This window comes from Neomonachus schauinslandi, chromosome 8 (assembly GCF_002201575.2).
Source record: "Neomonachus schauinslandi chromosome 8, ASM220157v2, whole genome shotgun sequence".
Lineage (NCBI taxonomy): Eukaryota > Metazoa > Chordata > Mammalia > Carnivora > Phocidae > Neomonachus > Neomonachus schauinslandi.
This window is the reverse complement of record NC_058410.1, coordinates 53439011-53452837: the sequence shown is the minus strand read 5'-3', so window position 1 is coordinate 53452837 and position 13827 is coordinate 53439011. Positions and strand designations below refer to the sequence as shown.

Sequence of the window (13827 nt, the reverse complement as noted above, 5' to 3'; positions counted from 1 at the left end):
CAATTAATGTCCCTACTAACAAAGCATTCAAGTGCTTACTTCCTTACACACTCACAAACATTGGGTATCAAACTTTTTAATCTTTGCCAACTTGACAGGGGAGAACAGTGATTTTGTTTTAATTTGTCCATTATGATGAATTCCAGCTTTTTTCCCCTGCTATTTACTAACCATCTATGATTCTTCTTCACTGAACAGCCTGTTCATTTCTTTAGTCCATGTTTGTGTTGTTTTATCATCTTCTGGATTTATAAGATCTTCAACTGATTTGTTTATTAAAAATTGGCCCTTTGGCTTGTATGTTGCAAATATTTTTGTAACTCTGGCATTTTCTTTTGACTTTATGGTAATTTTTTCCCACTGAAGAATTATCTTTTGTGCAGTCAGATGTGTTTTTTGTTTATAGTTTCAGAGTTTTGGAACCTTTTAGGAAGGTCTTCCTTGCTTGAAGATTAAATAATAATAAAAATTTTAAAAATTATAATTTAAAATTATTATTATTAATCAGCCGTGATCATATAGTCATTGACTGCCATCTATGTGTTAGGAATATGCTGAATGCTGGGGTAACATGGAGAAAATAGATCATCTGAACTATGTTTCATAGCACACAAAGTATACAGTCTTCTGTTATCAGTATTACAAATAAATACAGAAAATGATCAGTCCATAATTTTATTCTTATTCATCAGCTCACCTTCACCCAGAAGGAACACTGTCACTACACTGGTTGCCCAGGAGCAGCTCATTCTCCTCCCTCTGGAAATGGAGTTGAAGGCAACATAAACTCAGAACAGTTTAAAAACCTATCAGTAAAACTTCAAGCCATATAGACGCCAGAATGGAAACTGCGGGTAACAGAAGTGAGTAAATAAAATGCAGTGAAAGAAGGAATAGGTCAAAATATGAAGGGAAAACAAAATAAACTTTTGATGATGGGGCGCCTGGGTGGCTCAGTCGTTAAGCGTCTGCCTTCGGCTCAGGTCATGATCCCGGGGTCCTGGGATCGAGCCCCGCATCGGGCTCCCTGCTCGGCGGGAAGCCTGCTTCTCCCTCTCCCACTCCCCCTGCTGTGTTCCCTCTCTCTCTGTGTCTCTCTCTGTCTAATAAATAAATAAAATCTTAAAAAAAAAAAAAAAACTTTCGATGGGATTTAAAAAATTTTAGGGGCGCCTGGGTGGCTCAGTCGGTTAGGAAGCTGGCTCTAATGATTCTGGCTGACGTCACGATCTCAGAGTCCTGGATGAGGGTCCATGTCGGGCTCTGCGCTCAGCAGGGAGTCTGCTTGAGGATGCTCTCTCTCCTTTTCCCCCTGCCCCTCCCCCACTCTCTCTCTCTCTCAAATAAATAAATAAAACTAAAACTAAGATAAAAAATGAAAAAATTAGTATTCTGCAGCACTATGTGTGTTATTTTTTTGTATTTTTTAATGATATTCCATTAATACTTTTCTTCTTTGAAATGTCACTTTACATCTTATTTTACATGATAACTAACCCAAAAATTTGAGACTTTTTCATGTTCCATGAAGAGTACTTTAGAGTCTGCTTTACCGCTCATGTCCTGAATTAGAAGTTGCAAAGGACATAATAAGGTACAGTCACTGTGGAGATACAGTCCCTGTTAAACTACTCTAACAGTCACATACTGTAAAATGTATGGTTCTAATGTTTATTTTGGTCTACTACATTTATGTTCTACGGAAGTTCAGTCATGCAAAGATTTAAAAGAATACTCTGTCCAAGGCACTGGTGTGCTATAAATATATACAAAGCTAGGCAAGGTAGTCTAGCTGAATAGGTAGGGGGAAAAGAAAATGTGTTTGGCAAACTTGTTTCAATCTCTTCTACCAGAGTTAACAAAAGATGTTGGGAAATTTCAGGCAATGAAGGTAGAATGAAAACATGTGGTCTGTTTGTAACAGTTAGATAGAGGAGAAATAATTGGATCAATTCTTGCTAAAACAACCAAGAAAGCTGAAGCATTAGTAAAGAAAATTCACCTAAATTTCTTTAAACTTAATAATTATGTTACATTAGAGAAGTCTGTACTTTGTAATGTCATGTTTTATATATTGTAATGATTTTTTGGTACATAAAATAAAAATATTCTATCACTGAGATAATAGGAAGTTATATATTTATGTTCTCAGGAGTGGCTAGGGATACCTGGCAATTTAGTAATAGTTTTAAAAGTTAATTTTTTATTATGGAAGTATAGTTGACATATAATGTTATTTTAGTTTCAGGTGTACAACAGTGATGTGACAATTCCATACGTTACTCAGTGCACACCATGGTAGGTAGAGTCACCATCTGTCACCATACAACATTACAGTAATACTTGTTTGATTGATCACTTTTGCAACCAATTTTTTAAGTCAGGATTGGTGGAATAAAACTAAAGCCCACAGCCTTGTTGGCAAAAGGCTACGGTAGATGTTTATAGTGAATTTTATAAATGTAGCTCTCTTTCCTGTTTTTCAAAATGTAGTTATTACATTTTAGCCTCACTTCTGCCTCTCTTGGCCATTAAATGGTAAGTTTCCTAAACATATCCACAGGTTATATCCATCAGTTATATCCTTAGGCCAAACAAATAGAGGTCATCTAACTCACTTTTGGTCCCTTAGGTAATTTACTCAGGTCCCATTACCTGATCTCAAAGTCAAGTTTATGGGAGAAAAACACAATTGTAAATCCCAGCAGTTTGGAGGTGAATTACAAATCTCCCAAGTCAGTACTTCCCTCAAATCTTAAATAATTCACTGTGGCATTATAGATACAAGCCTCCAGCAAAAGTTACACTTGAACAATTAAGGAAGCAAGAACCAAACAAATGACTTCAGGGGTAGAGAAACAAATTAATGATTTCTCATAGTACTGTGCCAAATTACATTTTCACATTAACAAGTGTGTAAAACACCCAAGCATCACCAATGACTTACTAGATTAAGTTTGATTATAGAAAATACCCTGGAACAGCACACCAGGATTATTTGCTAAACATAATTATGGATTCTATACACTTGGGTATGAAACCCATTTATATTATTTATAAAGTTTTTATATTCATAATGTACCACCTACTCTTTTGTAAAGTTCTTTTACAATTGTTCATGTTACAATAATCATCTGTCAAATGTGTTATATTCCTGTAAAGGATCAGAAGGTGATGCAAATGTTTTTTAGTGGCTAGGTAAGAAATTCAAAACACAAGATCACATCACAGTGCACTGTGCACATACAGGTATCACGACCTGCCTAGTAGAAAGGGGGCACACTTTAAAGTAAAAGCGGGATTTATGGGGCGCCTGGGTGGCTCAGTCGTTAAGCGTCTGCCTTTGGCTCAGGTCATGATCCCAGGGTCCCGGGATCGAGCTCCACATCGGGCTCCCTGCTTGGCAGGAAGCCTGTTTCTCCCTCTCCCACTCCCCCTGCTTGCGTTCCTGCTCTCGCTATCTCTCTCTCTGTGTCAAATAAATAAATAAAATCTTAAAAAAAAAAAGGAAAAGCGGGATTTAAATACCAACTCTATGACTTTCCATCTAGAAGATTTTAGACAATTCTTAATCTCGGTATTATCTTCTTTTTCTGCAAAATAGGGATAACTCATTTATGCAAATATTTATGGAACACCCATGCATCAAATAGTACTTCCCAAGGGTTATTTTTACTTTAGGATGAGAGATAATAAAACATAGCTGGTATTCATTAGAGGTATGTATGGTCACCCAATTGCAAGAGCAGAGGCCTGACCAATCAAATAGGGTCAAAGTCGGCAGACTGAAAATCAACAGAGTTCCTAAAGGAAACAAAGATACATGGGATACAAGGTGCTATGGGGTCCGTTTGCTTTCCAGGGATTAACAAGGTTATTGGTATTCATTACAGATCTTTATGTATTTTCTCTAGTTAACGCAACTAAACTCAATCAAGGGCTCTCTACAAAACCATAAGGTAAAGTTTTGAGCTCTAATTCAAACAGGTTGGGGGAAGGATGTAGATGTATAAAAGGTTTGCCAACTTACTTTCCACTCAGAAGTTTTTCAAAGACATGCTTACAAGAAGAAGACCCTTTTCGGCATGCTAATTTAATGGATAGTCTACCCTATGTGAAATAAGTTCCTTGAATCAGACTAGAAAAGCAGAATGGAATCAAGAAAAAAACATATGAAATCTGGAAGGAAAAAAACCGTAGTTGGACCCTCAACTTGTCTCATTTGCTAGCTGTGCCACCTTGAAAAAAATCTCAAGATTTTTGAATCTCAGTTTGCTCAAGAGTAAAGTAAGTGTTAACGACAACTCTTAACCTGTAACACTTTTGTAAGGATCAAATGCGGTAACTGTAATAAAAATGATCAGTAACCTACAAAACACTAAACAAATATAAATTATTTCACAGTGAGTAGGGGCTGAAAACGATACCAAGGTTTCCTTTCTGGTGAAGATACTTACATGAATAAATGGTAAAAGGTCTGCAAAATTATCCTGGCTGGAGGAGGGGTCATTCGTAGCCATGACAGTAATAATTTTGCTTGCTTGTAAATGAGGAAGTATCATTAGACTTCATAGCTGGTAAGCAGTAGTCATCTCTAAATATTATATAAGAAAAAATGTATGGATAAGACTAGTAGGAATAAAAAAAACTAAGGTATGGATTGATTTTTAAAGTAAATCCATAAGATACAGTAGCCATAAGTCAAACTTCCTAGAAATGTTTCCTTTTGTGAGGAAAATTTCCTTGTCACCCAGGTTTTTAGAGTGGTTTTAATTTCACATGCCAAAGTCCACCTGCAGAGGCCATATAGAGGCTCTAGAGAGGCTTTTAACACAATGTCCAGCACAATCAATACTAAGTTAAATAAAGTTATTGATACACTATTACTAAAAAATATGCAGTGATTTTTTTTTTTTAAAGACTTTATTTATTTACTTGACAGAGAGAGACACAGCGAGAGAGGGAACACAAGCAGGGAAAGTGGGAGAGGGAGATGCAGGCTTCCTGCAGAGCAGGGAGCCCGATGCGGGGCTCGATCCCAGGACCCTGGGATCATGACCTGAGCCGAAGGCAGACACGTAACAACTGAGCCACCCAGGCGCCCCCAAAAATATGCAGTGACTTTTTATGCAGTGATTTTTTAAAAAATAAAAAACTGAAAATTTTAAGTTTGTTTTATATGAAGCAAAAATGACTCACACTCACATATTTGTTTTTTAGTCTAAGTGTGTAGGAGAAAAAATTTCTTATTCTAGTAAGTTTAGTAAAAACCTCTTCACCATAAAAATAAGCATAATAAAATGATATAGCACTGAAGTACACTACTTCTCCTAAAATGATAGTTGCAACATTATTTTATAGTTAGGTATCATTCTGAGTAGGTTTAAAAATCATAAATCCCGGACTAAGTCTCTAAAGAGAAATACCATGATGGCGAAGGAGGGGTAGTCATGAATAGAAAATTTTAAACGGCCAGAATAGAAATGAAAGTTTTCAAATGTATAGGGAAATTTACCAGTTATGCATGGAGCTGCTCCGTCTATTAGACTTGTTAAGAACAATAAAAATACATTTAAAAAAGAGGGGGGTGCTTGACTGGCTCAGTAGGAAGAGTGTGTGACTCTTGGTCTTGGGGTCATGAGTTCAAGCCCCACATTGGGTGTAGAGATTGCTAAATAAATAGATAAGTAAACTTAAAAAAAAAAAAAAAAGAACAATAGAAATACATTTTTAACCTTACAAAATATGTTAATCTATCCGTGAATCTGAGAATGACAAAGAACTAAATAGTGATCTCCACTGACCACTGTTCAGTAAAAGGAAACACAATTTAGAAAGCGATATCAAAAGACTAAGTTCTTCTTACCATGAATAGATCCCACCGACCATGTCATAGTTCTGACATGAAGTATTCATGCTGCTGGGCCCAGCTGCTTTAGAAATAAGTAGCACCACCAAGCCCCTCAACTGGAGGTTATGCCAGCTATCATGTACAAGCCCCCTGCCAACAAAGAAAGAAGAGGATTAATATACTCTCACAGAATCAGCCACATCAAGTTACTATTCACCCAGACTTCCAAAATCAGAGAATGGGACTTGGGGAAAGAAACAGAAGTGGGGGAAGAAGGAGCTAACAGGAAAAAGCAATGAGTTCCGGAAACAACTAGAGAAACCCATGGCTGGTTTTAAAAGTGACAGTCTCCAATTGTGAGGCCTAATGATCTGGCTTCTCCCTCTTTCTGGATTTTCCTTGACCCTACACCTCACACTCTCAACCGTTTGCTCAACTCAGTTTTAAATTGCTCTGTGGTAGCTAACAGCAACTGAAATACAAATTGTATGGCTTGGATGAAGTGATATTATTTGGTGAAGATGGTGGTAAGGGAGAGTGGTAAAAAATGATTTCTGCCTTCACAGGTAGAGAAGATGCTCAGAGAATTAAAGGACTTAAAAATTTATCTGATAAGTAAAATGTAAATGTATGCCATCAGCAAGTCTTGCCATTTCCTATTATTTATGGAAAGCATTATCATTCTAGACAACAATATGGCTTTAACTTAGCATGTCATTTTATTTTTGCAACGAATATTGAATTTTCATAATTTCTACTATAACTAAGGCCAGGAATACATTGGTTTTTTTTCCTCAGAGTATTGCAAATGGTTGTCATATAAGAACTAAATGGCATCATAAGAAAGAAAGAGAGGAAGGATGGACGGACGAGCAAATGAACAAATGAATGAAAGAAAGAAAGGAGGAAAGAAAACTATGGGCGATATAATAAATATTAGAACAATGCTCATGAGCACTAATCAAATAGACATTATGCATACATAAATAACACACAAATATAGTTCTTGAATGTAGTGAAAAAAAGTATTAAAATTGTATTATACTTCATTAAATTATTAAGTCCTCCTTGGTAAATTTTGAACAATGAATTAATTTAAATTAACTAAGTTAACATAGCCAAAATTAATGAGTTAGTTCATTACTTAAGAAAAATCTTTGCCCCTCATCCCTCCAAACAGAAATTTTAAAAAGGGCCCCTTTGTACCCTTACTGGTTTCAAAATAAGACAGATCTTCAGGCTCTCTGCAAAGAAACAGATATAGCTCTTTCTCTAATTATATTTTCCCCTCAATCCAGTAAGTGATCGTCAGCAAATTTGAGGGGTTAGTAATTTTTAAAAAGAAGTTCTAATTTCCTAGGAAAAAGAAGCTAATTTATAGTAATTAAGTTATATCACAACAGAAACAAACAATCATCAGAAATAGCCAAAGCTTCTCATTGTCATGGAGCTTTCTACTTAAATCCAGTAGACCTGAATGGAAGAAAGGCTGGGAAGCACCCTATTTTATAACAAGTAAATGTAAAGTGGGAGCAGGAGCACTTCCTAAGTTTTCTGTTTTGAATTACAAATTTTAACTTATGCTGCTAGATCCTTATTAATGTATGACCTAAGATGAATCTTTATTCTTCCCTTTTAGATAATAATATTAAGGAGAAGGTCTGAATTGGCTCTTAACTTGAGAAAGGGAAAAGAGGAAGGTGTGCTTGTTTTTTGGGGGTTGAGACCAGTTAGGGATGAAGGATATGATGACACAGTAAGAACCCCAAGAGGGCGAGAAACTCGAGAAAAGTCTGACTACATCATGCTGATGAAACAGCTCTGGCAATAGTTTGGACACCTTCCTCAAAGTTCTCAGAGATGGGACCTTTCACAGGAGACACACACACAAACTGAGAAGGAGAAGGAGAAGAACAGCAACAAATACTTACATAGTGTTTCATATATGCCAGGAACTGTTCTAAGGATTTACTATGTATTAACTAAATCAATTCACAACTCTAAGAGGAAGGTACCACAATTACCCTGATTTTGCAGATGAATGAAGAGAATGAGGCACACAGACGGAGAAGTTAAGCAACTTGCTCACAGCTGGTAGACAGTAGAGCCTTGACGAAGCCAAGATTTGAACCCAGGCCAACTGGCTCTAGAATCTATAAACACTCTTAACCATTATGCTATAGTGACTATCCAATCTGCCTCATGTCATGTACAAAACTAGTTGCTAATAAGTCAAATTAGAAGAGTGCAGCTTTAGAAACAGGTTTAAAAGAAATCCTTCTCCCATTCGCTAGCTGTATGACTTGGGAGACTGTTACCTCCGTTATAAAATGAGGTTAACAACGTCTACTTTCCATAGTCATTTTATGAAAGAAGTAACAAGAGTAAAGTATATAACATTGTGGAAGCACGTGGTAGGTGATCACATAATCAGAAAATTACATTCTCTGTCCTTACTACTTTTTTGCCACCTATCTTTTTTCTCAATTCATACTGTTTTCTTTCTTCTAGTCCATTTCTCCTCCTATCTCTCAAAGTCTAGCCCACTCTACCGGCATACATAATCTCCTTTATAAAGGAGATAAATTTCCTTTTCTACCTCCCAAAACAACAAAAGTTGAGGAATTCTTCCCACACACCCCCACCCCCTGCAAACATCATCATACATCACTGAAACACTTGCCACTTTGAGAACACATTCTGAAAAGGTTAGGAAGGGAAACCGTAGTGGACTAGCTGACAGAAACCAAGAGAACAGTCAGAAAAGCCCAACTTCTGACAGTGGTTAACAACCCAGAGAAGAGATTAACAGCTTAAGTAAATTAAAAAACTGCTTCCAAACACCACTTCTTCAAATTTACTTCATTAACACGCTTAAAAAAAAAGCAGTACCAAGATAAACTGATAATGTCCACAGCTCAAAAATTAGCTCACAACCAAAAGAGAATAAGAAATTTTGCTTCTGAGCATAAAAAAGTCCCTAGGACTCTATATTACAGAGACATTATGTTTCATCTAGTCCAGGTTGTACTTTGCCTAAAACAGCATGAGTTCTTCTCAGTGCCTTTCTTCAGGAGGGACACTGGTGAGCCAGAGCATGTCTAGAAGTTGGTGAAATCCTAAACTGTCATGTGCATGCCTGTAGAAAAAGCTCTGGATGCTGGCTTAGAGAATAGTTCAGTTGGTGTTCTCAAATTTATCCAGGAAAAGATGCAGTGAATGCTTACTGCACATTGGGCATGGTGTAAACAACAGTGGACGACATGGCGATGAGCACTGGTGAGCTGTGGTCTCCCTTCTTGTGGATAATACAGTCTGGATTAAAAATCCCAATAAAATGTGGCATGAGCTACTTTAGGGGATGAACAAGGGCTGTGGGAGCACAGAGTAGGGGCCACTAACATAACTGGGGGCAAAGAGGGGTGAAAGAGACCTCCCTGAGACCTTAAGGATGAGGAGGAAGTAGCCAGGGGAGCTAAAGCTGGGAGGGGAAGTAGAGGGAAAAATAAGGTGTTCCAAAGAAGAAACAATATGGGTGAAGGTTTGGAGGAAAGAAAGGAGGGCACAGCTATTTTCAGAACCAACATGGCAGGAGCACAGCGTGTGAGGGGAAGAGTTGGGAGAACGAAAGCTAGAGGAATGCATGAGAGCGGTCTATTCGTCTGAAAGGGCTCCGTCTGGGTAGGAGATAGAACTGCTGCAGAAACTGACACAAGGATAGAAAATATGAAAAAAGAGCAGGCCAATTTTGACTAACATGAAGAAATTAAAAACAAGGTAGCCTCTGGTGATGCTGAGTCCCCTGTTAACAGAGATGTTCGGGAAGCTGCACAGCCTCTGACATACACATTAGAGAGAAGCCTGGACTATTTGACATCTGAAGTATTTTTCTTACTCTGTGATTCTTTAGGATCTCACCTCACTTATTTAATTATCTAATGCTCTACAATATGTCTAATAGGTCTAAAAACTAGAAGAATCCTTTATTGTCATCAAAATTATAGTGTCATGAATGAAAGTATTATTAATACCTCGAAATCTTTCTCACTGAAGTTCTACAGAATTGTGTTCCTTTTAGCTCATGTCAACTAAAACTTCTTTTTCACAGGAGACACTTCTGCATTCCTTCATGCAACTAATTCAGACTGAACACCTTCCATAAATTAGGCACTGTGCCACGCACAGACGCAATGGCGAGCAAAACCAGGCATGGGGCTTGTGGAGCTTGCAGGCTAGTGGAAGAGACTGGAAATGATGAAAGCATCACAGAGAAATGTAAAATCACAATGGCAATAAATGCCACAAAGGAAAAAAGATGGTACTGGGTTTATAATAGGGCAACTGACTGAGCAAGGAAAGTCAGAGGCTTCCTTGAGGAAGTGATGACTGAGATGATACCCAAAGGAAGAAGAGATGTAAAAGGGGATAGTGGGAAGGGAACAGACAAGAGGAGTATATCCACAGCACAGAACCAGGCATATGTAAGGCTGAGAGCTCTGTACGAAGTGAGGCTGGAGACAGAGAGGACTAGACCACAAAGGTCGAACAGGCCACATGAAGACTTTTGCTCTTTATCCAAAGAGCAATGTGAAGCCACTGCAGTTTTTATTAAGCAGCTGGTGACAAAATCAGATAGTTAAAAAAACCCCAAAGACAAAAAATCCTGTCATCAGTGGAAAAACGACTTGAGTGGAGGGGAAGGAGGAAAACAAAGTGGGTATGAGGAGAAGTGTTAGGAGGCTCTTGCAGTAGTCATGAGAAATATGGGGGTAGCATGGTGCACAAGCTAGAGAGGTACCAAATCTAAAGTAATATTGCAATTCAATTTAAATAGATGGTGGATACTATGTAGTCCTGGAAAATTAGCTAATATGGATATAGCACTAATTTTAAAGAGTATCATCCTGAAAAGTCTGTAGTTGAATTTTGGGGCAGGGTAGAACTTGGACCCCTCCAAAATTCTGCTCGAGATCTACAACAGATGGAAACAGCAAACACACACTAATATTCTAATAGCTACATAATTTCATGATGGACATAAGGATTGAATAGGTGAAACTTTGTGCAACCCAGCTCTATATCCTTCTCACATTATGGTTTTATGGCTAACTGCATTTCTCACTGCATCATTGTATCTTTCCACAGCTACTACCTTCCTTCTAATCCTGTATTTCAAATCCTCAAATCACAGCTATGCCCCCCCGTTTTTGTGTGTGTGTTTTTTTTTTGAGGGGGAAAGGGGCAGAAGGGGCGGGGAAGAGAGACAATCTTAAGCAGCCTCCATGCCCAGCACAGAGCCTGACGTGGGGCTTGATCCCACGACCCAGAGATCACGACCTGAGCCAAAGTAAAGAGACTGAGCCACCCAAGCACCCCTGGCACCTTTCCATACAGCCTCTCAAATTCCATTTCTTCAACACATATGTACCAAACATGAGAGGTATACAAAGAAATAAGTGACATAATAAAAGAGTTATAATAATAGGTTCACATATGTTTAAATTGAATAATACAAGCAACAGATACCAAAGGTAGTAGAGTAACAAAAAGCTATCAGTACAAAGAGGAAGAAAGAAAAGTGCTTCTTGCGAGAGGTGCTCCCGACAGTAGAGGTAGCACTCAGACTGAGCCCGAGAGCTGGTCAGGCTTCCCTGAGCAGAGAATGGAGGTAGGCCTGGAATGGGGTTAATGGAATGGAAAGAGGGGCATCTGAGGAGAAAGAGACAGGTTATGCATGATAAGAAAGTGGAAGAATGAGGAGCAGGTTCAGGAGCTGTGGGGGCTACCCATTGGGCAATATGTGAAGGTGAACAAGCCCAGAAAAAAGACAACTTAAAGAATGAAGGGCCTTGAGAGTCAGGTTTGGAGGTGGGCCTTTATTCTGCAGGCAATCTGAAGGCAGGGATGGTTTGTCAGCAAGGGAGTAATGTGATCAGAGCTAAAGACTAAAACTGTTACTCTGGGCCTAATATTGTAACTCTGGCAGTAGCATATTGGGTGTGAAGGAAAGGACAGGGAAGATTAGTTAGGAGTAGCTTCTTCCAATAGTCCAGGTGGGAGATAATGAGGGCCTAAATTAGGGCAGTGGCAGCAGTGACGGCAAAGAAGAGCTGAATGATGGCCACAGCACGGAGGCGGAACAGGCTAGTCTGGCCAGCTGACTGCATGATGGGAGACCCTCATGCAGCGAAGGAAAGATAAAGGCTGAATGTGAGGTTCAAACCTGTTTCCTGGAGGTGATGATGCTAGCATTCATGGGGACTGGAAGAAAAAAGAGAGTTAATGGGGAATTAATGAGCTCAGTTTTGGACATGTTAACTTTGAATGCAAGAAAGACTTCCAGATGGAGATGCCCAGCAGGTAGCTGGAAATGCTGTGGCTACAGATTTGGGAAGCATCTTCAAAGAGGTGATGGCTGAATTAGTAGGACTTGATGGATGAGTTTTTGAGGAGAGAAAAAAAAGAGAAAAGAGGGAAGGGCAGGGATGAGAAGAGAAAAGGAATCTTGGAGAATCCCTTTACTTAGGGGATGGAGGAAGGATGAGTAACCACCATGAAGGAACACAGTGGGTCCACAAACAAATAAAAGGGGTCTCTGCAGATACCCAGAAAGAAACGTGAACATGCATGCACAATGGAGGCCGAGAACTACAACAGCACAGTGTACAGAAACTAGGGCCAGTAGCTGCTCCTTCCATGGGCTTTTATGGTACTTATTATAAACCTCTAGTTTCCCACTTAAAACATTGAATAATAAAAATGACAGCATGGACACAGACAAACGACAACCACAACATGCTATAATGCCAGGCATGCAATGCCTTCCAGGCATATGCTCGAAATCTCACAAAACCCATGCAAGGTAATTGGTAATATCTCTTTACAGATGAGGAAAATTAGAAAAAAGGCTGAGAAAAGTTAAATAATTACTAGTCACACTAGTCAACTAGTAATGGAAGTGCGTAATTTGGACCCCAAAGCTAGGCTCGCTCATGCTTTATGGCCTTGCTATTTAATTACTGGTTCGCAGGTACTACACCTCAATAAGCCTGTGAAAATCTTGAAGGTACTCAGGCTTGTCATCTTTGGATGCCCTGCACCTACCAGAGTAACTGACATAGAACAGGTCTCTAAAAAAAATGCAAGGTGAGAGAATAAATAGCTTCAAGAAGTAGAACAGCAGATTCTCCATCTCACACATCCCACCCAAAGAGCCCCACTACTATTCCCGACTTTTCTCATCTCTTCTGTTCTCCATTTGCTACATTCAGCCAGTCAGCTCTGCGTCTTGAGTCCCTCTTCCTAAATCAGAGTATATTCTTTAAAAGTGACAGCCACACAGGAGAAAAGCCCCAACATACTCTAAAAAACATGCTGAGATTTTAATGCCACCCTGGAAAGTTACCGTATATGAGAATTATACCACATTAAAGGACCTAGTTCTTAAGTTTTAAATAGAGAGAACTCAATATACTGGAGTGTTTTATGTGTTTTGTGTCCTCATTTAGAGAAGTGAATGAATTGCATCACTGCCCGTGAGAGAAGGCTGTCCTCACTCTGAACAGAAGGTAGGGATTAGTTCCAGATGGAGAGTTGAGGTAGGATGGCAGAACTGGGGCACGAGAGAAAACTTTTGAGATGTATGCTCAAGAGTTCAGAATTCTAACTTATGCCATGAGCCAAATCACAATCTTTTGGTACATTTATAGTCAAATATTAAGGAAAGACTTTACCACCGACAAAGAAGGGACCATCACCCTTCAGTCCGCTCAAAGCACCTCGAAATAAAACTGAATGCCAAAGAATCAGTACTGCTCAGACCCCCACGAGAAGAACTCCCTCCAATGCTAACATCTAGAGGGATAGAGCTTTACTATTTTATTATCCCACTTTAAATATATCCAATTCCAGTAAGTCAATCCAAAAAAATGTAAGCATCAAAGATAAATGTCAAATCTAACATACATGAGGTGGGT

General features: G+C 38.8%; 1 protein-coding gene across 1 annotated transcript in view; it reads right to left on the bottom strand.

Annotated features, from left to right (window-relative positions):
• The window catches only part of PDSS2 (decaprenyl diphosphate synthase subunit 2), a 247929-nt gene that overhangs the window by 143418 nt on the left and 90684 nt on the right, over nucleotides 1-13827 (bottom strand). The window contains exon 2 of the mRNA XM_044917294.1: nucleotides 5867-6001. Coding sequence (XP_044773229.1) covers nucleotides 5867-6001 — 135 coding nt within the window. The remainder of the gene's footprint in view (nucleotides 1-5866; nucleotides 6002-13827) is intronic.